The 23,759-nt window shown below is 37.1% G+C and overlaps 1 protein-coding gene across 1 annotated transcript in view; it reads right to left on the reverse strand.

The window, feature by feature from the left end:
• KIF5B (kinesin family member 5B) overlaps window positions 1-21,599 on the reverse strand; it is a 49,264-nt gene extending 27,665 nt beyond the window's left edge. Inside the window, exons 1-10 of the mRNA XM_049624781.1 lie at window positions 21,250-21,599; window positions 13,830-13,917; window positions 4,943-5,016; window positions 3,676-3,780; window positions 3,037-3,085; window positions 2,426-2,481; window positions 2,046-2,133; window positions 1,759-1,883; window positions 580-684; window positions 132-277 (exon numbers count right to left, since the gene is read on the reverse strand). Coding sequence (XP_049480738.1) covers window positions 132-277; window positions 580-684; window positions 1,759-1,883; window positions 2,046-2,133; window positions 2,426-2,481; window positions 3,037-3,085; window positions 3,676-3,780; window positions 4,943-5,016; window positions 13,830-13,917; window positions 21,250-21,375 — 962 coding nt within the window. The 5' untranslated portion in view covers window positions 21,376-21,599. The remainder of the gene's footprint in view (window positions 1-131; window positions 278-579; window positions 685-1,758; window positions 1,884-2,045; window positions 2,134-2,425; window positions 2,482-3,036; window positions 3,086-3,675; window positions 3,781-4,942; window positions 5,017-13,829; window positions 13,918-21,249) is intronic.
• Between the last annotated feature and the right edge of the window lie 2,160 nt (window positions 21,600-23,759).

The raw sequence follows: 23,759 nt of genomic DNA on the forward strand, positions 1-23,759 counted from the left end.
ATTATCTCTCAATTAAAAAGTTGTGTCATATTATCAATATGCACTGATTTGAATATCTACCTATATTTTCCTAGACTTAATAAACAAAAGACCTATCTACATTTAGACTTTGTCTTTTCTTAACAACAAACCTTTGACCAAACAGGAGTGTAGATTTTGTTTCAGATTCATTGTACGATGATGGAGAGCAGCAAATTACGATAGTGGTTCTACAGTTCCCACCTAATGAATCTTGAAGAATTCTTGTCATTTTACTATCGCGATATGGAACATACGTCTACGATACAAAAACAAAAGAAACAAAGACCAATGGGTTTCTACAGAATAAAATCTGTTTATAAATACTCTAAGTAAATTACAAAGGGATTTTGGCTATTTTAACTGATAATATTATGATGGGAACTGGAACATACATACTACTATAAATTCCTAAAGACAACTAATTTACACATACTGACTTAAAAACACCAGATGCCCGCTCCACCCTGGCCCCACAAACATCCGTGCATATACATACATTGATATTTAAGTAATTCCCCATAAGATAACCATAGGGAAAGAGAAGACGTGTGTACTCACACTTCCCTCTGCCAAAGCAGAAATGACATTTCCAAGAGCAGAAAGTGACTTGTTGATGTTCTTAGCTTCATCCAGCACAGCACCTTCAGCTCCAGTTTTACTAACCTATGCATAAGATTTCAAAAGAATGAAAACAAAACTGTAAGTTTAAGAATTATTTTCTTTGAATTTTCTAAAAAGTTCAGAGGTCATCAATAACCAGCAAACAACAAAATGAAAAGCTTCATGATTTTGTCAATTATTTACTCTAAGCTATCACTACTTGAGTATTGGTCTTCTGACAACTAGGTCCATGACAAGAATGTGATTAAGGAGATCCCAAATTTTATTTTTAGTTTGTGCTCTTGAAAATAACAAATTTTCAGGTACATTTCCAATTTACTATTTGTTAATCCCCTTTGCTCCATTAAAGAGGAACCTTTTAAAATTTGCTAAATCATAAGGTTGATATTCTGTTATGTACTGAATTTAAATATATAAGCAAACCTGCTTTTAAAAAAGATATAAAATACATATGTTAAAGATAGGATAAAATAGTAGACTAGCAATGTCGGCTGAAGAAACAGCCTCTCAGAATTCACAAAATTAAAGACAGGCTTTGAAGGATATGTTTAAGGCTTGAGTAAAAGGGAGTAGGTATGTCATTTTAATCAGAAGAAACAAATTAGTGAAATAGCAAAAATGGTTGCAGAGATCAATATTAAAATATTTGAACTTATTTTGATTTTCACATAAGTTATAATCAGATGATAGTCCACAGTAGAGTCTGTAATAATTAAATAATCATCCAAAGGAAAGAAAATAGGTTCAACCAAACCAGAAAAGACTAATGGATAGTTATCAGTTTTCACAGGGAGCCCACTGCCAATATGGATAAAATAGATACCAAAATTAGGAAAAGAATAACTAATAAAATTGATAACAATATATGCTGAACTAATTCTCAATAAAAACATATACCCTAAGTAAAAGGTAACACCTATTGGTTGAACTGGACTATGGCACAAATGATAGTAACTTGCAACTGATTTTTCAGTTTAAGTAGTCATTGGCAAATGACTATTTGCCAATCCAATTTGATAAGTTTTCAAGATGTTAACAATGAATAATGCCTAAGTCCAAATTCAAGCTAAAGTTTATAAAAATGCTTAAATATCTACCAGAATATAAAGATTTTACCTTTTCACTACCAGCTAAATCAACCAGATAAAGTTTTCCACTCAGCTTTTGTTCCGTTTGCGTGTTCTCTTGTTTTACATTAATAAGAAATATACTGTGACTCCTAGAGCTATGTTCATTCATATCTGCAATGAAATTACACAAACAACTATAAACAAACATGGCTTTCCCTTAGTAATAATTTCTAAAGCATCACTTTACATAAAAATCTTACAATTAACCAACTTGATAAAGATATTTTAAGGCAGCTCTGTACCTTAACTCGTGTTAATAAACATTCTACTTACTTGTAACTGCTACATGTCTGTTGGATTTTCCTTCATCAATGGTATCCATAACTTCATCTGGACTACATACAAAACGCTCTGTGCATCCCTATAAAATAATTTTTTTTAACATGTCAATAACCTTAAAAAATTTTCTTACAGGGTTTTTCTTAAAAAAAAATTTTTTTTAATGTTTATTGATTTTTGAGGCAGAGAGAGGAAGACAGAATCTGAAGCAGGCACCAGGCTCTGAGCTGTCAGCAGAGCCCAACGCAGGACTTAAACTCATGAACTTTGAAATCATGACCTGAGCCGAATCAGACGCTTAACCAACTGAGCCACCTAGGCGCCCCTATTACAGGATTTTTCTAAACAAGCATTCTGTATTATTTTATAAGTACCTTTACATAGGGAACTCGGTTTTTATCTTCATGAACGGAAAGGTTGGTCTTTGAAACTGAAAAAGACAAATAAATAATATCAGCAACATTCTCCTAAACTCTAACACTAGTCATGAAATAGCTAATTCAATAGATTGTTTCCTTTCCCAAGCGGCCTAATAATAGGTAAATTTTAAAAATATGAACACATCACTATTAAAAAAGACTCTGTAGAAACAGTAGAGGAGATCTGAATAGAAACTTAATGCAGCAATATAGAATTTTAGGTCCAATGCAACCTCTACCACCCACATTTTGGAAATAACAAGCCAGAGTGGTTGAACAGTTTGCCCAAGGGCAATGTATCTAACTGACAGCAGACTAGGACTCAGGACCTCTAACTACAATCCATTTCTCTAATTACTACTTAAGAAACACAAGCACCCATAAATATGTGCTTTAAATAAGTTATTCAATGTGTAAAAGAAATTCAACTAACTTTAAAAGAACCTTAAAATCGGTTTCTTGTAATTTAAGTCAATTTCATAGAAGTTACTTAGAAATGGTCTCACACCTATTTAAAAAAGTAACGTGCTATTTTAAAATGATAAAAGAGCAAGAATTTAACTTACCATCTAACAGGTCCCTTATCTTATCCAAATAAATTTCAAAATATGAAACCTGAAGGGCAAAGAAATAAAGTAAAAAAAGATCAACTAATTAAAATTATAAAATAATTTATTAGTATAATAGTATACTACTATACTATTAGTACTATACTACTACTACTACTACTATACTACTATTTTATACTACTATAGTAGTATAAAATAATTTATAATTAGTTCATTAAATTTATTGGGGTTTGAGTGCCAAGCACCATCTATACCAGAGGACAGAGTTAACAACTCAGCCACAGCTCATGTTCTAACAGGAATATCTAAATTCTCTAAACTGCTCATGTAACTAAAAAGCAATTTCTATTACATATCTCCATCTTCAATGAATTAGACTCATGAGAGCAGTAAGAACCTTTGAGTTCAGTAATAAACTCCATCATTTTACAGAGGAGACTAAGACAAAAGAGACTTTACGACCTTGTTTAAGGTCATCTAATGGCAGATTAAGAACCCTCAGTTTACTAACTCTAATGATCTTTCTACTGTAACTGTCCATAAAATAACTAAAAATATTTTTAAAACAAAAGAGCACTTATTATTTCTTGGAATAAAATTATTCTAATATAAAACAAAATACCCCAAGGATTTTACCTTAATATGAAATTCCAAATTTTCATCCATTGAATAAATGTAATTAAAAATATCTTGCACTATTCTTGGAATAATGCCCATGCCTTCTGGATCATGAAGTTTACCCTAAACAGAAAATGAGACTTTAAGTATGAATTAAAAGTAGAAACTTCCAATCTACAATTTACAGCCAATAGAGGATAGAAATTGTAATTGTTGCCATTTTATTGTGAAATGGCTCTACAAATATGTAAAAAATCCAATTCAACTATTACATATATTTGTAAATTATACATAAATACTGCATGTCAACAACATGGGTTACCAACTGATCTTAGCCTTTTATTTAATCATTAGATTTAGATTGTCCATGCTTGTGAAATGAACATATTCTAAAGAAAGAGTTTTAGTTTGTTTCTTCCAATGTAAGTTCATACTGTTCCTTCAAGTCGAATCCACGCAAGTGCTAGAAATGTCCTTGTTCTCCATAACTTTATGGAAACGAGTAATGTGAATTACACTAAAATACTCAGCCATTTATACAGAATGCTCAGATAAATGACAAAAGCAGATGCTTTGTAGCAGCAGCATAAGATATAAGGATGTTTTCTAGAAGCAAAGTTTGGGCAGATCCACATCTTATTATAATGGCAGCACCGACAATTGTGGACACATTCCTATTAAAGAAAAGTGGCAGGGGGCGCCTGGGTGGCTCAGTCGGTTAAGCGGCCGACTTCGGCTCAGGTCATGATCTCACAGTCCGTGAGTTCAAGCCTCGTGTCGGGCTCTGTGCTGACAGCTCAGAGCCTGGAGCCTGTTTCAGATTCTGTGTCTCCCTCTCGCTGACCCTCCCCTGTTCATGCTCTGTCTCTCTCTGTCTCAAAAATAAATAAAAACGTTAAAAAAAAAATTTTTTTTAAATAAAAAAATAAAAAAATAAAGAAAAGTGGCAGGTATTTGGAGAGGAGAACGAATTGCTCTGAATAGAAATGAAAACATAAAACATTCAAGATTTCAAATTTCCATTATAAAGAAAATTCCTGTTAATTCTAAAATGTTTATAATTGTGTGGTTATGCTGTCAAAACAAAGCTAGATATGATTTCAAATATATAATTTCAAACTCCAGAACTGATTAGATTCCAACAGTGATGTTACCTATGTATTATTCATAGGAGAGTAAGCAATAGAATAAAGCTGTTTAAACACAGTAAAATCATTTCGCAAATAATGAATGAATGCACCTCTATTCTGCAAACCACATGCAAGTACAGATCGTAAAATATTACCTCCATTGTATGTGTCTTCCCAGAGGATGTTTGTCCATATGCAAATATCGTTCCATTGTATCCCTCAAGTACATCTATGAGAAAATAAGAGATTTTGTACTTCAGGGCATTTATTTTTCCCCTTAAGGAAGTTTCATGAGAAATTACTTAAGAATGTTAGAAAACACTGAAAAAATTCACATACATATTAACCCTGTTCCTCATCCATGCATAATCAAATCTGCACAATAAAATATTTGTGGGAAGAACAGTAAGGAAGGTTCAGATTTTCTTTTCACTGATATGAAAGATACCATCACAAAGTTTAGTTCATGAAAAATTTATAAAGACATTAAAGAAAAAAATAAGAATACATTAATAGTAATTTTCTTAGTAATGATCCACCTGAGTAGTTACTTTCTCTCCAGCCCAGATTACTTTCTGTGGTCAATAAAACACAAAATTTAAATTCCATTGCTTATATTCATTTCTTATATAAGTGTACATATATCTCAAATGTCATTATACCTTTATTCCAAAGATTTATGTGACCTAAAAGGAAAAAAATGTTCTGCAAATTTACATAGAGATATGAATTCACTTTTACAACTAGGACTACTGATTAGTGGTTAACTGGTGGTTAAATCTCACAAACCCATACAACAGTCTCCCTTACACAAGCTTAATAAGCCCAGTTCTAACTCAAAAATAAATTCTCAGAAAGTTCCTATGAAATTAAGTATTTTCTAGCCCTGTATGTACTCCAAAATCTACCACTAACCTTAATTTAAATATCTTTCTTTACTAGGCTGAAGGGAAAAAAAATTTAACAAGGTGACCTTTTTATTTTCAATTTTTAGGGATTTAGTTGTATTATTTTGGTGACGAAAAGGTACTAAGAGATTACACTGTATTCTAGAGGAAGCTAAAGTAAAAAGAGAAGACTGTTGGAAATAGCTGATGGCAACAGTGGTAAATCAGTAAGCAAGTCAATCCTTGTATTTTTTTTTAATTGGTTATTTAAAAAAGAAAAAAAGAACAATCCCAACATTGGGCTCAACTAACTAGATATTAACAGATTTCCTACAGAAACATTTATTAACAACAACAACAACAACAACAACAACAACAACAAAAGAAGGTATTTACTCCCCTGGGAAAATTTTAAGAGATCTTCTATCACATTTAAAATGGATGGCATTGCAGTATAATTTTGAGTAAGAAATCATCTAGAGAAAAAAGTACTAGACCCTTTCCAATTCACTTCCTTTACACATAATTGTTCTCAGTATGTCTATGTCACACCCTCTGCTTAATATCTTTTAATCAAATCCAAATTTTTGATATATCTATTCATGATACGATCCAAATACCTAGCAACCACCAAAATAAATACTTAATAAATACTGGTAAGTGAACAAGTGACTTTCTCAAGATCATATTTACTAGCATGTCTACAGAATATTACAGTATTATTTGTGGTTATGTGAAACTATGTTATGTGAAGGGACCTAGAATAACAAATGTATACAATACATTTGTATTTTGGACTTCAAGCATAACTTAAAAAATTTCGTATGATTACAGAGATTATGGAATATTCAACATTCAAATATTTATTGGATACCTGCTAGGATCTAAGCTCTGCTCTGGGCGCAAGGGATAGAACAATGACTGATTAGAGGGGATTTCTAGACATACCACATTATAACTAAAGTAAGTTTATAAACTTACTTTATAGGTAGGAAAATAATTCTTGCCTACCTTCATATCCAGCCCTGACTTTGTTTTCTCTAGTGACTTACCCCCAACAAATCTAAACATACAGAAAAAGTGAATACATTTTACAGGGAACACTCCTATAACCACTAAAATCTGATCAGTAACATTTTATAATTTTACTGTTTAATCATGTATCTATCCATCCATCTCATTTTTTAATGCATTTCAAAGTAACCTGCAGACTTCAGTACACTTTCACCTAAAATACTTCACCATGCATATATCATTAACTAGGATCCATTTTCCAGTTTCCATCCCTGAGGTAAAAAATTTATATACAATGAAATGTACCCATCCTGAGGATGAATCTTTAAAAAAATAAAAAATAATACTCATCTGTTTAAAAGTCCTGGAGAACATACATTTGTAATCAGGTAAAATTAGGCTCTTTTTGACCTGGCTCTTGTTTGCTTTTCAGCTCCACCTCCCATCATCCTTCCTCTCACAATGCTCTTTTGGTGGTCAAAATGATCAAATCTGACAAATTCACATGGTTCAACTTCAGTCATACCATAATGTATGTTGTTTCCCACATTCACGATGCTCTTCTCAGGTGGGTATGCCTTGATGCAATGTCACCTCTGCCCACAAGGCACCCCTCTTTCTCCTTCCTACTCTTTGTGCATCTTTTTTAAAAATGTTTTTATTTATTTTTGAGACAGAGACAGAGCATGAGCAGGGGGACAGAGAGAGAGGGAGACACAGAATCTGAAGCAGGCTCCAAGCTCTGAGCTGTCAGCACAGAGCACGACGCAGGGCTCGAACTCACAGACCGTGAGATCATGACCTGAGCTGAAGTCGGATGCTTAACCAACTGAGCCACCCAGGCGCCCTTTTGTGCATCTTTTAAGACTAGCTTAGGCTTTACTTTTTTCTCCAACCCAACACCATAAACCACCCCAAATAAATTTGGATGAGCAGCTTATCCTATGTGTTCTTATAGCATCTACATTTAAAGATTATACTTATTACTGTATATTGCAACAGTCAATTAACTTGTCTGCCTTCCTCTATTGCAACAACAGTCAATTAACTTGTCTACCTTCCTCACCTGCTTGTAAACTCCTTGAAGCCAGGACTGTGTTTAACTCCTAGCACAGTGACTGGCACTTAGTAGGGACTTGAATGCTTGCTGAATAATTGTTACCATTACAAACACACAGCATCTTTCTAATGCCTCCCTCACCCTTTAAAATACACTTTTGCTGTTCTTGTGAGAAACAGAGATGGACAACTATAGACAAGTATTACTTCTTTCATACTCTGTAAAAACGAAAAATATTTAGGGACACCTGGGTGGCTCAGTCAGATGAGCATCTGACTTCGGCTCAGGCCATGATCTCACAGTTTGTGAGTTCCAGCCCTCATCAGACTCTCTACTATCAGCTCAGAGCCCGCTTCTGATCTTGTCCCCACCTGCCCCCCCTCACTCGCGTGCTCTCTTTCTCAAAAATAAATAAAACGTTAAAAAAAGAAAGAAAGAAAAACATTTAGTAAGCAAGACAACAGCATAACACCTTCTAAAAGCCAATTCTCTCTCAAACTTCAGGTTCCTCATCAGCAAAATGTCTGCTTAAGGAAGGCTATGAGAATTACAAATCAGAAAATTGTTAACATCTGAGAGCATAAAATGTGCCAGGCTCTAATAATTTTTCATACATTAATGTATTCAATTCTCACAAAACCCTGTGAAAGGTACTATTTTTAGTCCTACTTTACAGAGAACAAAACTGAGGAACAGAGATATTAATTTGCCCATACTTCCACAGCTAGTAAGATAGAGCTGGGATGCAAACCCAGACAGTCCTGGCTCTAAAAACATACTCTTGACTGTATTATCAAGGAACACAGGAACTAAAATAAATATATGGAAGGCCACATCTGGAAAAATTAAAAGTAAATGAAGTGGCAAACAGTTCAGGTCAGGAAGCTCTGGTAGGAAACAGAGAAATCTATTAAGGACTGGTAAGATGACTAGCATATAGCAAGTACTGAATAAATGACAACTACTTCATACAGAGAACTGAAGAGACATCCCTCAGATTTGGAATTCACGAGAGAATACAAGTGGGTAAACCTTGCTCAAAATAAAGAAAACCTATCTACTGAATCTATAGAAAGGAAAAGGTAATAACTTTGTACATAATAAAGTTATACAAACATAAACTTGTACAGAAATTTATGAAACAATGCTTCAGTGAACCATCAGGAGCCCAAAGAGTACTAGCTGCTTTCAGGTCGTCCTTGGCAGCTTGCTCATCAAATCCACATCTCAGAAGAAATACCAATTCACCCATCATTTTGCTGACTATTGCCTACCAACAGTTTCTAACCATGGCCTTCCACCTAATTTGTGTGCCAATAACTGTCCCAAGGACAACCTGCCATGTATTTAAATTGGTTTCCTGTCCTCATACCTCACCAGGCACTCACCACCTACCTCTACCTCATTGCTCTTACATCTATGTATCTATCGTTAACTCTGCCACATTCATGTTCTTGCCCAGGACAAGTCCCACTACCTACTATCAATATCCAGCCTTCTCCAAAATGGTAGACAGCATTTGGGTGAAGATAAAAGGAGCAAGTCGTAGCCAGGTGATACTTTCCTAATACAAATTACAAGCTGGCAAAGAAGCTGGAGAGAGAAAGTGACAGAACTTTCTACTGTAATAGTTGCTTGAAGCCTAATTTTGTAGAGTGAAAATATTGTAGACTGAGTTACCCTAAGCACAATTATGATGATTAAATTAATAAAATAATTTCCTCTCTTAGAAGACAGAGGAAACAAACATCAGTTGATATCTGTTGTGTATTTGCTTCTTCATACCAGGCCCTGGGTGAAGTTCTTTTTCTTGAATCTTTTTTTTTTAATTAATTTATTTTGAAAGAGAGAGCAGAGCATGCAGAGGGGTAGAGAGAGAGAAGTGAGAAACCCAAGCAATCTCCACACTGTCATCACAGAGCTCAATTTGAGGCTTGATCCCATGGACTGCGTGAGATCACGACATGAGCCGAAACCAAGAGCCAGACGCTTAACCAACTGAGCCACTCAGGCGTCCCTCCAGGAATCATCTTTTTAAATATTCACAGTACCCTCATTGTACAGAACAGGAAATGGAGACTTAGAAAGGTTAGGTAACCTGTCTCTGTCTCTCAAAAATAAATAAATGTTAAAAAAAAAAAAATTTTAAATACATATATATAAAAAAGGGGTGCCCGGGTGGCTCAGTTGGTTGGGTAGCTGACTTCAGCTCAGGTCATGATCTCACAGTCCGTGAGTTCGAGCCCCGCGTCGGGCTCTGTGCTGACAGCTCAGAGCCTGGAGCCTGCTTTGGATTCTGTGTCTCTCTCTCTCTGTTCCTCCCTGCTTGTGTTCTGTCTCTCTCAAAAATAAATAAATGTTAAAAAAAAATTTTTTTTTAAAAAAGAAAGGTTAGGTAACTTGCCAAAAGTCGCACAGCTAGAAAGTGGCAGAGCCTGGATTTCAATCTAGGTCTGTCTGATTCCAAAGACTGTGTTCTTAACATAATGCAAACAAATGAACTGCTCTTCAGAATTCAGTTCTAAACAGTAAAACAGAAATTTGCTGTGAAGTAAAAGGGATCAAATTTTGAGAACAGGAGGGAAATTTCACTAAATGAATCATGTCATCTTAAAATTGTAAGCAGTAATGAAAAAGAACAAAAGGTAATAGAAACATGTACCTCAGGACTTCAGATTACAAAGGGTTCTGAGAAAGGTAAGTATGAAACTATTATTAAGAGACTAAGGATGTACAAGAGATAAAAATCACTAGAACAGCATGAGAAAAATAGAAGTCCATAATGAGTGAGTCTAATCAAAACAAAAAAGTTAAGGCCCTAAAAAGAGATTTTAAAATATTCAGAAAAAGACTAATATATGAGTAGACTTGCATAGCCCAGAGAATAAAATGTTAACAGATAATTTAAGACAGAGGTATTCCCATTTTATTACCACCTTCTACACAATTATCCTCAAAATGGAACAACAAAATAAACACTGCCAAGAAATACTTTAAGGCTGAAGTGGATAAGACATCCAGAGAATGGATTTAAATGAGCCCAGGTTACTAGTTATAGGAGAAATACATTCCATGGATAAAAACTTCACAGCCACCAAGCTAATTTTTAAAAGCCATGGGGAATGAAAAGTAACAGCAGATTACTAACTTGTAAATGTTATACTCATTTTCAAAAAGGAAAAATGATAGATTATGGGAACTACAGACAAGTATACAAAATTTCACTAAGGAAAAGCTATGGTTGAACTAAACTCATTTGCTGTCTCGATACAGTCACCCAACTGATACTCTGGGGAAACACCAGCCTCATGTACCATGACTTCATAAAAGGATCCCAATTTTTCATCAAATTTTTGTTGATATGTGACAAGCTAAGAACTAGGTAACTGTATAAGAGAATCTGAAGTCGGATGGATACCCAGTGTGATTTAATTAACTGCCAAAAACCTTATTTAGTTTTCAGAAGACTAGGCAAAGGAACACAGCCCATTAAGCCTTTATTAAAACTTATTATACTTTGAGTGGGGGGAGAGGCAGAGCACTGGGCTCAATACCACAAATCATGAGATCATGACCTGAGCCAAAACCAAAGTTGGACGCTTAACCAGCTGAGCCACTCAGGCGCCTCCCGTTAAGCATTTTATAAATGATTTAGAGTCATATTTTTCAAACAACAACACCTATAAAAAGTTTAAAAAAAAATTCCAAGTCCCTGACATCATAACAGACTTATCAAATACGCTGACAGCCAACATATATCCCAATAAGATAACCATAAAAACAACACTCAAAATATAATCAAGAGCTAAAATGATAAGATGGAATCCACACTTTGAAAGCTGATAGTCAAATTTTATTTATTTTATGTTTCTTTAGGAGAGAAGGGGGGAGGGGGAGAGAGAGGGAGGGGGGGAGGGAGGGAGAGAGAGAGGGAGAGGGAGGGAGAGGGAGAGAGAGGGGGAGGGGGAGAGAGAGAGAGAGAGAGAGAGAGAGAGACAGACAGACAGCGAGTGAGCAGGGAGAGGGGCAGAGAGGGAGACACATAATCAATCCAAAGCAGGCTCCAGGCTCTGAGCTGTTAGCACAGAGCCAAATGCGGGGCTCAAACTCACAAACCATGAGATCATGACCTGAGCTGAAGTCGGACACCCAACTGACTGAGCCACCCAGGCGCCCCTATAGTCAAATTTTAAAACTCCAATACTCAAGTGTGGAAGAGGGTTTAATGTTGGCCACAGGAGATGTGAAAAAGATCTGTACATTTAAATTGCCCATGAGCTTATGAATCAGTAACTTAGTAGTGAATGTGGGGCACCCGGGTGGCTCAGTCGGTTAAGCATCGACTCTTGATTTCAGCTCAGGTCATGCCTCAAAGGTTCATGAGTTCAAGCCCTGCGTTGGGCTCTGTGCTGACAGTGCAGAGCTTGCCTGGGATTCTCAGTCTCTTCTCTCTGCCTCTCCCCACCGCCCCCCCCCCCAAAAAAAAAAAAAAAAAAAAAAATAAAAAAAAAAAAAAAGCTCATGTAAAATCTTAGGCTGTACTGATTAAAAAAGTATGTTAAAATCAAAGAATGTAATGTAATTGTGTTCTATGACAGATTCATTTGGAAAATTACTTGATGCCTACAAACAAAAGAGGACACTGCCTGTTCCTCTGTTGTAATCATTTATAGAATCAAGTTAATTCTCCATCATTCTATGAAGATTTCAACATCCAGTCCACTGTCTCTCATCAATACTATTCCTGTTGTAATTCTTGGTGGTTCCAATGTCCATTTAGTAGATGATCCTATTAAAATACCCTGGTCTCTCAGATCCTGGGCCTAGTTTTCTCCATGATCTCTTGTCCTTTACTCCTTCAGATGTCAATTCTACAGTTATATTCTAGACCTTTTATTTAATTACTAACTACACTGTTTCCCTAAGCCCAATTAAGTATCTACCCCCTATTATTCCTTCTAGTACCCTGATTCCAACAAACCTTTGACCCCACAAAGACTATAATATACTAACCTTACCGCTTCTTTTCATGTCCCTCAAACCCATTCCTCCCACCTGTGCTCTCCTTCCCCTCACTCACCGTAGATTCCATGGTTCACTATTATCATCATTCTCTTGACTACAGCCTCAATTAATTCTCCTGCCTTTCTCTCCCTCTTTAGTACTCATCTGGTAAAACACCAACTAGGTAAATTCAACTCTTCTGGCTACTAACTTCAAGTGGGCCCTTAATGCTGCCTGGCAATACTGCCACATTTCCCTAATCCATTCACTTCTATTGCCAGACAACTTCATTCTTTTTCCTAGGACCCCCTCCCCTTCATCTTCATTCTGTGATGACTTTGCTCCCTGTATCACATACAAAATGGAATATGAAAAGATCTGCATTTTTCTTCCATCACACCTATAGACTTCTATCCAAAAACTCTACCTATTCTCCTGTTACTGGATGAATTGTCTGTGCTCCTACTTAACCCTAACCTGTCCACTTTTATACCGAATCCCATCCCCTCTATCCTAGTATTCACTGGGATATCACTCATACCCTCTCTCAACTCTAGGGTTCTATGGTTTTAGAAAATATAAACTTGGAAAATCTTAGTACAAATTAATAGTATTAACTGGAATGTACACACTTCCTCAAGCATTTTTCTGTTGAACACAAGAGAAGTCTTTGGGGAAGAAATAACAATGGAATGGAAGAATGATAGATTGCTACCATTTTCTACTATTTTTTAGAAACTTGTCTAACTATTTTGTATTCATTCTCATGCTGCTGTATTTCTATAACTGCTACCTTAGAAATTCTCCTGGGAATACCTAATAGAAACGCATCTTTTAGAATAAGTGTGTTAACACTAAAATTCTTATAATACCCTTCACTAGGTACTGTATATGAATTAGATCATGGAATTTGAGCAACAGTGTGTTTACTAATTGTATGTTATCTTTTTTATTAAACTGTCTTCTACAATTAACTAAAAAGGGGGGGCAATTAAAATGAAAAAAAAATGTTGGGTAAATGGAGAAGATCACAAACAAATTTTACTTATTGCTGGGACAACATAGCAATATATTTACCTTTAACAATCTTCTTTGCACAATCATTATATACTTGCTCTTGAGAGGTGTTTGACTGGAACACTCGGTCAAATGCATAAGGCTTGGACTGAAAAACAGAAACAAAGGTGTCAACATCACAAATTAAAGGTGAATGGACACTTCTAAGCTCCTTTAAAGATGTCATCATATATTTAACCTTTGAAATAGAGTACTTACTACTTCATGTCATAGTATCTTTGTAGAAAGGACCTTAGGGATCACTAAGTACGAATTCACTAGAATAAACTTTACAAAACCAAAAATGTCTTTGTTAGATTTCCAGGGCCTAGCACTACTATGATAGTGAAATATTGTTGAGTGAATTTTTATTTAATGAGTGTCTACTCTGGCAAGTACTGAGGCTCTATTTTCAATAGTATCATTTTGCAGACAAGGAAACTAGAATCCTGAAAGGTATAAACGGGGTTAATGACAAAACTAAAATTTAAATCCAAATCTCCTTTCAGTTCAGAGCTCCTTCCACTACTCCCATTAGGCTTTTCATTTTACTGCAACAGCTTTCCAATCATTCATTCATTTAACAAATATTTATGGAATGCCTAATATACTAGACATCTTACTAGAATGATGACCAAGATAGATACACTCTCTACTTTAATGGAGCATAAGTAATAGTGGGGCAGGCATCAGACAAATAATTAAATGACTAGATATCTGACTCATGCAATGGAGTGCTGTGACAGCATATAAAAGAAGAACCCAAGTCTGGGAGAAAGCAGAAATACAGCAGGGAATGACTCTGGAGAAGGGATGTTTAAGAACTGAAGAATAGCTCACTACCTGTCTCTTCAATACTAGTCATGGGAGGGTGAGGGTGGGAAGTAGCCTAGCTAGGTATTGGGATGCTTAAAGATCCTATGGCAGAAAGAAGCTTGTAGAATGCAGGAAGCCAAAAGAAGTTAAGTTGGAAGTTTAAGGAACAAAGATCAAATGTAAATGACAACACAATGAAAAAGGCAAATAACATCTTAGTGTTATTTTGAAAATAGTTTTGACCTTCTGGGTCCCCTGAAAGGATCTTGGGGACTCATTTAGAACACTGATGATATTGTCTGATGAATGAGCCACAGGGATGGAATGAAAAAAAATCAGTGTCCATGCAAGTCAAGGAAGAATTATCAAGGAGGGACTGATTGTGTCAAATATAGCTGTGAGGTCAAGGCAAAACTGAAAAGTATCCAATGACAAAAGTCAGACTGGAAAGAGATTTAAAAAGTATTAGAAGTAACTGAATAGAGCAGAAATCAGGCTACAGGTCTAAAAAAAATTTTTTTAAAGATGGGTAAGACCTGAACAAGTTTAAATGGTGGCAGGAACAATCTAGTAATCAAGGAGAAAAAGTAAGCATGCACAGATGAGAGGAGGGCAAGGGGATTCTAAGTATTTGAAAGGAAGTATATGCCTGCTTTCTACCTGCTCCTAAAGGAAAGGACAGACACTGGACCCTAAAATATAAAACAATCATGACTTCCCAAACAATCCTTAACATTACAGAAGACTTCTCAGGCCTTAGCTAAAAAAAAAAAAAGACCTTACTTTTTAGAAACTACATCCCACAGTCTCCTTCCCCAAAGTCTGCAATAATAGTTATAATGAAAATTACAACAAAACAGACACTCTTAAAGGGCTATCCAAAGTCATTCCTAATTCCCCTTCCCCATGCCAGTTTCCACTACATACGTTGGGAAGCTAACCACCAGATAGCCTAGTCTCCTTGCAACTAGTGGACACGTGACCCAGTTCTGGACTCTGTAAATAAAGTGATGGTCTCCTGAAGGGTCTCGGGGAAACGGTTGTTTTCTGATAAAAAGGACCATCTCAGCTGAAGCTGCCCTTTCTCCTTTCTGGAATGATGGAGCTGTAGCATCCATCTTACAAACATCATGATAAATCAATTAACTTAAGGATGACAACAGATAACAGAGTCATTAAGTAGTAGTAGTAGTAGTAAGGGCCTATCTGCAGACTTTTTATATTTGAGAAAAATAACCTCATATTTATTTAAACCACTATTAGTTGTTTTCCTTCTGCAGCTGAAAGCATTCCTAAAGGATATACTAAGATGACCTCACTTTGGTATTCAATTAAAAGTAGGCATCTCAATGTCTGATTATTCTTTGCCTAAATGTCCTTTCACTAAGGTTCTACAAAGACATTAACATTCAATTTTACAGGTGCAACTAAAAAAAAAAAATCTACTCTTTTACTGATTTTATAAGACATAATCGTGATTGAAAACAAACACATGTACAATCAAAATAACAATCCCCATCCACAGATAAACCATGCTAATTCTTCCTATGCAAAAAGAAAGTAACTTTTCATCTGTATGTATCCAGCAAACATTTAGCACCTATCAGGTATCAGATATCCTAAACGATTAACAGAGTTTTAGAAATGTTATTTAGCTAGTACAGACTGTAGAGTTCAAAGAACAGAGAATAAGGCTGGGTAGAATCTTGAATACTAAGGTAAGAAGCTGTATACTAAGATCTAATGTAAGTGGTCATGCAATGTTAACTGAATTGAAATGGAGTCAGCATCTGGCATTAAAGAACTCAGACTGCAATTAGCCAAAATATACATTTAATAAAAAATGTATAAAAAATACTATGAAAACAAGAATTAAACAATGATTAATTCAAATTTTGCTTGCATGAAACAAACTAATCAACAGAAAATAGGTAATAGCATGAAGACAACTGCATCCTCCAAAGTAAGTCAAGTAATACAATTTTATTAAAGTAAACATTTCGAAAATATAAAGAAGGGTGCCTGGGTGGCTCAGTTAGTTGAGCGTCAGACTCTCAATTTCAGCTCTGGTTACTACTTCGCGGTTTGTGGGTTCAAGCCTCACATAGGGCTCTACACTGACCGTAAGGAGTCTGTTTGGAATTCGCTACACCCCTCCCCACCCTGCCCCACCCCTACTCTGTCCCTATCCCACTTTCACTCTCTCAAAATAAATAAACTTTAAAAATTTTTTAAATAAAAATAAAAAATACAAAGAACAGGAGCGCCTGGGTGGCTCAGCTGGTTGAGTGTCTGATTCTTGGTTTCAACTCAGGTCAGGATCTCAGTTTCATGGGTTCAAGCCCCCTGTCGGGTTCTGCGCTGACAGTGTGGAGCCTGCTTGGGATCCTTTCTCTTTCTCTTTCTCTCTCTTTCCCTCCCTCTCCCCTGCTCACACTGTCTCTCTCAAAATAAAATAAACTTAAAAAATTATATATGTATATAAAGAACAAACACGACTGAGTTTTAAGTCATCTCCATTATCACATCAATAAAAACAGTGGTCTTAAACTTTCACTTAGTAAGAGATATACCCAAAATAATGGATAATAGTAAAACCTGCCTCAAAAGTACTTTTATACAGCTGTTTACTATAGCATTCCTTATCACAAATACGCAAACTAAAAAATAATTAAGCTAGGATTGAGTGATTGCTTTAGATGTTAGATCATTGTTAAATCAAAAATTAAGTACTTATAAGCATTAAGTTGACAAAAGTTTTATTTTAAATTCCAAAACTAAACTATAATTTTGTTAAATAAGGCAAATGTTTTGATTAGAGATCAAGACCTGAAGTTACTAACTGACCATAGTTTCCTGGGATGAAAAACAAGATACATGAAACATAAAAACTTCTAATGGGTCTACAATTAAGGGACATCTCTTAATTAAAAATCTTTCAAATGAATTAAACAAAGGAATACTCACAATCTAGACATCTGTATCTTAAAAATCCTGGTTCTTTGCCTTGAAATGTACATTATATAGTCTTATTTCTATGAACCTTCAGAGATACCCCAAATCATAAGATACATTCATATCTGACTTAGGCTTCAAGTGGACAAAACCAAATAGGAATGTTTATCTGAATTGCAACCATACCTCAGATTTGTCTTTTTTTTTTTTTTTTTTTTTTTTTTAAGATTTTAATTTTAGGTAGTTTCTACACCCAAGGTGGGGCTTGAACTCAAAATCCCAATATCAAGAGTTGCATGTTCCAGACTGAGCCAGCCAGGCACCCCATACCTCAGATTTCTTAGTGAAGTGGTTCCTGTTTGTATCTGCAGAACATCAAATCTGGTTATAAAGGACACCCTTCTAGCAGGCATATATACCTTTCTCTAAAATTTTGAGTAGTGATCCTCAGATCACATGGGATTATAGCTTATCAGATTTTCCTTAGTTTGACAATGACTGTTAGCTAAGATTCCACAACTGTACAGGTGTGATGATGACTTCTTCTCTTTTAATGTTCACTCTTAAGGTAATTAGGATCAAACACCAAATCATCATTCACTTGAAAAGAGAAATCATGTTGAGCTATAAGCAAGGAACTGGACAAGATTATCTAATTAGGTTTTACTTTCCTCTAATTTCAATGAACTACAACAGCCTGTTTTTGGTTCTGACAGCCTCTACAGTATACCATATAAGGAACAATGATTAATAAAGATACTTAATGATACACATACGCATGTTCCACTTTTATGATGCATAAAGAAATAATTTTTTCTATTGACTTTTTTTTTTCCTGGAGTTTTCGGCAGGCTCATTTCAACTAAATACGGTGTTTCCCTTGTCCTCCTTTTTTTGTGGATAACAAGTTCTCTTATTTAAAGCAAATACGTTCTATTTTTATCATTTAAAGGTTTTCCTTAAATAATCCATTTATTTCATTCAATATGTGATACTTATACCTCTTTAACAAGCACTTAATTATCAAAAAAATCTGTATGAAAGTTGCAAAACACAGAGAGACACTACAGGATTACAAGATTTGCCTGCCATGGGATACTATATTAAAATCACTGATGTAACAGAAAAAAGTTTGGACAATATATTAGAAATTGAACTTCAATGAAAATGAGAATCCTTAAAAATTATCTTCTAAAGGAGCACAGATTATACCTATAATTCAGTAACATTATAAACTACGCTTTAAATCTTGATTTAACCAGAAGACTGTACAAAATGTGTTTAAATCATGTTTAAAATAATTTAGTTTTAAATGACGCACTGCAGCAATTCCTTCTTAAAACCATTTCTTTTGAATCAGGATCCAGTAAAATGAACAAAATAAACCAACACACGACTTTACCTAGAAATTTTTAAATTTCACTCTCTCAGCTATTCCTTATAAATTCCCAACCTTCTAAAATATAAATTCATTTAAAAAATTGAGACCTCAGAGTAACCAATGACGCAGTAAATGCAGATTAATTCTTGAAAATAATGAACTAAACCTGTCCTCTTATATTTCTTAAGGCTACAGGACTCCGTTGTATTTTTGCTTAAACTTAAAAAAAAAAAGCTTACCAGTTTACTTAAAGGCCAACTGTTATTGCAGATTCACAACTCAATCACCTATTCATTATTTCTATTATCATTTAAATGTATTTACATTGTTAAGGAACGTCCAAGAACTTTATTTAAAGGGAACAACCTAGAATACATGTGTGCTTCCAGTGGTAATTACTTGTTTTAACTGTCCTCATATTTTATGTCATATTTGGGCAGAAAGTTGCCTTCTCAATACATCTTGTGAATCCTAAATCCTATCATTCCAACAAATGAATCCTGGTAATACTTATAGATTTGTTTAAACACACACAAAAATCTGTAGAAATGAGACATTCTTAATACAAATCAAAAAGGAAATAGCTTCAATGTGTCAACCACTGTTACTGCTGAGTAATCACAAAAACTCTGAGCAACTAGTAGCCAGTTTGTCAACAACCCAGGCCCTGCAAGCCTCCTCTGATTCCACAGAAGATACCATCCTAAAGGAAAAGGATGACTACTTCTGTGCTTAACTTCTTAGTCTCACCATGGTATCATTTAGTGTCTCTCATGAACTTGTTAACAAAAAGCCAGCCGGACAGTCTTTACACAGTAGTGGCTGGCAGTTGTTAGTAATCTAATGATTTGTTTGCCAAAAGCCTACCAAGCAACAAAGGGCTATGACACGACACTCATTACCTAGAGCTTAATTCTGCAAACTTTCACATAGAAACTCTTGAAGAGGTTCAGTCCTATCTCCTATGTCAATGCTCTTAATCATCAATGTCCCATCTCCTGTGATCCTTTGTCCTATTTCCAAATTAGGCTGTGCAAATATGCTAAATATGGAATGCCATTAGAGAAAAGATTAACATTAAGATTTTGTACCATGATAGCAATGTAGAAAAAAGTTCTGCCACAATCGCATTACCAAGAAAGATAAATTTAATTTTTAGTCACAATTAGGTATGTAATATTCTGCTACCCATTTTAATCTTCTTAACCTGGGAATTCTATTTCCAGAGGACCTTTTGATACCAGAGATCAGACCACAAAAAAATCAACCTTACATTCTGGTTTCCCTGACAATGATCAGCCAACTCTAGTTATGTTTTATATTTTATAGTACAAAGGACACTATTTCTCCGTCCTTAAGATGATCAAAATCAGTTTTTCTTCAAGGCAGAAGTAGAGATCTAATGCTAACAAGAAATCAATCCAGCTTACTGGTCAAATTTTAATTTTTTTTAAAAAGCTTACCTTTATAATACAAAAAGTTAACACTCTTTGCTATGCTCTTACCCCATAAAACCCAGTAAGAGATTACAGATTTTTCTGGGCACTTACTTGACCCAATCTGATCTGCTAGATCTACTATAAAATTGAACAAATTGATCACTCCGATTTCAAAAGAAAACTCACTCTTTACAGTCCTCAATTTGTCATTTATAATAGTTAACATGAACGTTCATTCATCACTCAAAGGACGGGTGGGTGAACATTTGAGGTACAGGTATATTTGTACTTGTTTGATAATTTTTCCTTCTCCCGTGAGGCAAACAATACGGTTCAAATAGTTGTATCTTTATCTCCTATAAAACTAAGTATCTTCACTATTTAAGGTACAATAGGGCTAGTCTTAAAGCTCAACGTTCTTAGCTAAACTTTAATCTTGCACATGTTACAAATGGTACACTTGGGGTAGTCCAAAACACCAACAGCATCAGTAACTGCGCGCGCGCGCGCGCGCGCACACACACACACACACATACACACACACGCAAATATGCACTAAACTTACACCCCGGACAGTTCCTCCAGTGCCCCAGGTGGGGGAGTGTCCCAGACAGAGACCAGGCGCCTCCCTTCTCTGGGCACTTAAGATCGGGGTAGGGGCGATCCAGGAACAGCCATGGAGCCACGCAGTCTCCCTCCCCAGGGTTATCTGAACCGGCAAACTCTACTGGGGGGCGGGGCTGGGGTCATCACTGCTAGCTCTCAATTCTGCACCCCGCCACTTCCCCGAATTCGGGGCCCGGCCAGGCCCGAAGGAGCTAGACTGGGGGTAGGGGCGGTGGTCACTCACCGCGATCATGACCGTGTCTTCTCCCTGAAACTTGGCGATGTACTTATCGCCGCGGTTCACCTCAGACTCATTGAGAGGTCTGAAGCGACACATCACTTTGATGTTGCACTCGGCCGGGTCCGCCATCTTCCTCGCTGCCGGGGCCGGAGACCGGGAGCCACTCCCCGCCTCTCAGTCTGGAAGGAAGCAGGCCCGAGCTGAGGACAGGGGTCGCGAAGGCCGAGAGAGTCAGCAGTCTGGCGCGTCGCCCGCCCTTCCCGCGGCGGCGGTGGCCCGGGAACCCAGACTCGAAGCGCCGGCGCCGGTAGCAGTCGCCCTGAGGCTCACTTCCGATCCATCATGGCAGCCATGGCGGCGGCGGCACGGGTGGAGAGTCTGCGGCTCCTCAGTTTCTCCCTCGTCGGCCTGGGCAGGCTGCACGGGTCCGACGGGATTCTAGACACCGGAAAAATTGCCACGTCCCTCTTCCTCGGAGACAGCAGGCCGGCCCCGCCGTCCGCCCGCCGGGCAGTCTGATCGCCGGCTTGCCGGCAGCCGCCCGACCACTTCAGAGGCCGAAGACCGGCGACTGAGCGGCGGGATGGGCGGTGCGCGCGGAGCACGGCGCACGCGCGGCGGGTCCCAGCCGAGATGACCAATCCGCGTCCGCGCTGGGCCGCGCCGCCGCCCTGCAGCCACTCTTCGCCCTGGGGTTGCCGATTCGAGTTTTACTGGGAGCTCTCTTATAGAAGTACCTCTGTTGGCCCCGCCGCCTGACCGGGCAATGCTCCGGCCGCAGAATTTCCCAGAGCGAAGGCAGACGCGCTTAGTTTTCTCTTCTTCAGGGGTCAAGGGATTTGTTAAAACTACCTTATGTTGTAGCTTGTTTAAATAAAATACTGTATTCCTAATAAGGAGGTGTTTGCCTTCTGTTTGGTCTGGAAATAAAATGGGTTCCTAGCCCACGTTTTTAAGAGCGCTTTCCCAGAGAAAGGAAGATTGGAAGCGAAGCGTGGGGCTTGGCTCTCTGGTTTAAGCGGTTACTCTTTACTGAGAGAGTGCGTTGGGGAGACAAGAAAGAAAAAGGACAATTCTCTTAAGGAATGCAGAAGATTGCTGAAGAAATGTGGAAGAGCAAGGTAGTTGGGGAGAAGGGCCTCAGTCAATCGGAGTTCCCGCTTCTCCGGTAATAAATACATGGAACTCGTCCATCTCAACACTGAAGGAATGACTGACCTGAGTCTAAAGATGGTCTTAAAAGACCTGGATAAATTTGTGGATTATATGTCAGCTAAAAAGCTGAAGTGGCTTTTTAGAAAGGTGGATACCATAATGACTCTCAACTGGAAGTCTCTCTAAGGTGCTGTGAAGAACTGCAAAGACAATCAGGAACCCTTTCTCTGGTTTGTAAAAAATGAATGATTGGGTTGTACAAACCTCCAGTGCTCAGTCTTTGCCCTACCATCCAAATGCCTCCAGAAATTAATCCAAACTTCAACAGACACAGCTTTGTTGATCCACAGCAATGAGGGAGAGTTCACACCTGAGGAACTCTGGGACATCTCGCCAAACAAAGGGAAAGATGGAGTTAAAGAGCTCTGGGGGAAGTGTGGCATTTAGGTAAAATTTTAATAAAATTGTGTTTCAGTAGGCTCCAAACAAAGCAGAGATGTGACCTCAGGTCTAGAGTACAAGTGGACCCAAGGTCCTGTTTCCTTGGGGACTACAAAGTTAAGATAGATGTGGAAAGTTGTCTTCAGAAACCTCTGACCCAAATCTCTGCACCTGTCTTGGAAGTCAATCAAGGCAGCTTCTCTATGTCTTAGAGCCTCGAAGAAAGAGTAGGATGTTTTATTCTTACTGATATAATTTCAAACAATGATTCTGATAGTCTATAATTTTAGAGAACAAAATTTTCAGTGAAAGAGAGCAGCAATCACTCAAAGAAGGAGGTTGTTGTGGCAGGTGGGCCACTAGTTTTCCATCTTTTTAACAGGATTTCATGACAACCCTGTCCTCAGCACTCTGCTCTTTCTCTGAGCCCATGTCTTCAACAATTGCTAGACTCTTATCTACAACCCTGACCTTTTCACTTGTGTGACATTCCCATCCCTCTAGCAGCTTATAGGCCACCTTGTTTAGGATGCATTACCTTAACATTACATTTGACATTCTAGAGACTAATTAATTATCCTCTGCTTCCTGCCAATACTCAGTTCAACTACTCAACTTTTCCAGTTTGATTACCAGTATCAGCATTCTTCCATACTCACAGGCTATGAAAAAGTTCCAGGTACCTCTAACTCCACTGTTTACTTCATCCTTTATACATGCAGAAGAGAAATCTGGTAGTTTGTGTCTGAAGTTCCTCAACTTCCACTCCACCATTCCTTTGTGTCTTCACCTCAGACCTGGGGAATGATTGCTCTAGAGCAGTGATTTTCAAAGTCTCCGTGGAGTAGGGGTTCCAAAAAGGTGACTCAGGTGACTCATGTGTGTGGGACGGGAAAGGAGGTTGATGGAAGGGCCAA

The sequence above is a fragment of the Panthera uncia genome, chromosome B4 (genome assembly GCF_023721935.1).
Source record: "Panthera uncia isolate 11264 chromosome B4, Puncia_PCG_1.0, whole genome shotgun sequence".
Taxonomy (NCBI): Eukaryota; Metazoa; Chordata; class Mammalia; order Carnivora; family Felidae; genus Panthera; species Panthera uncia.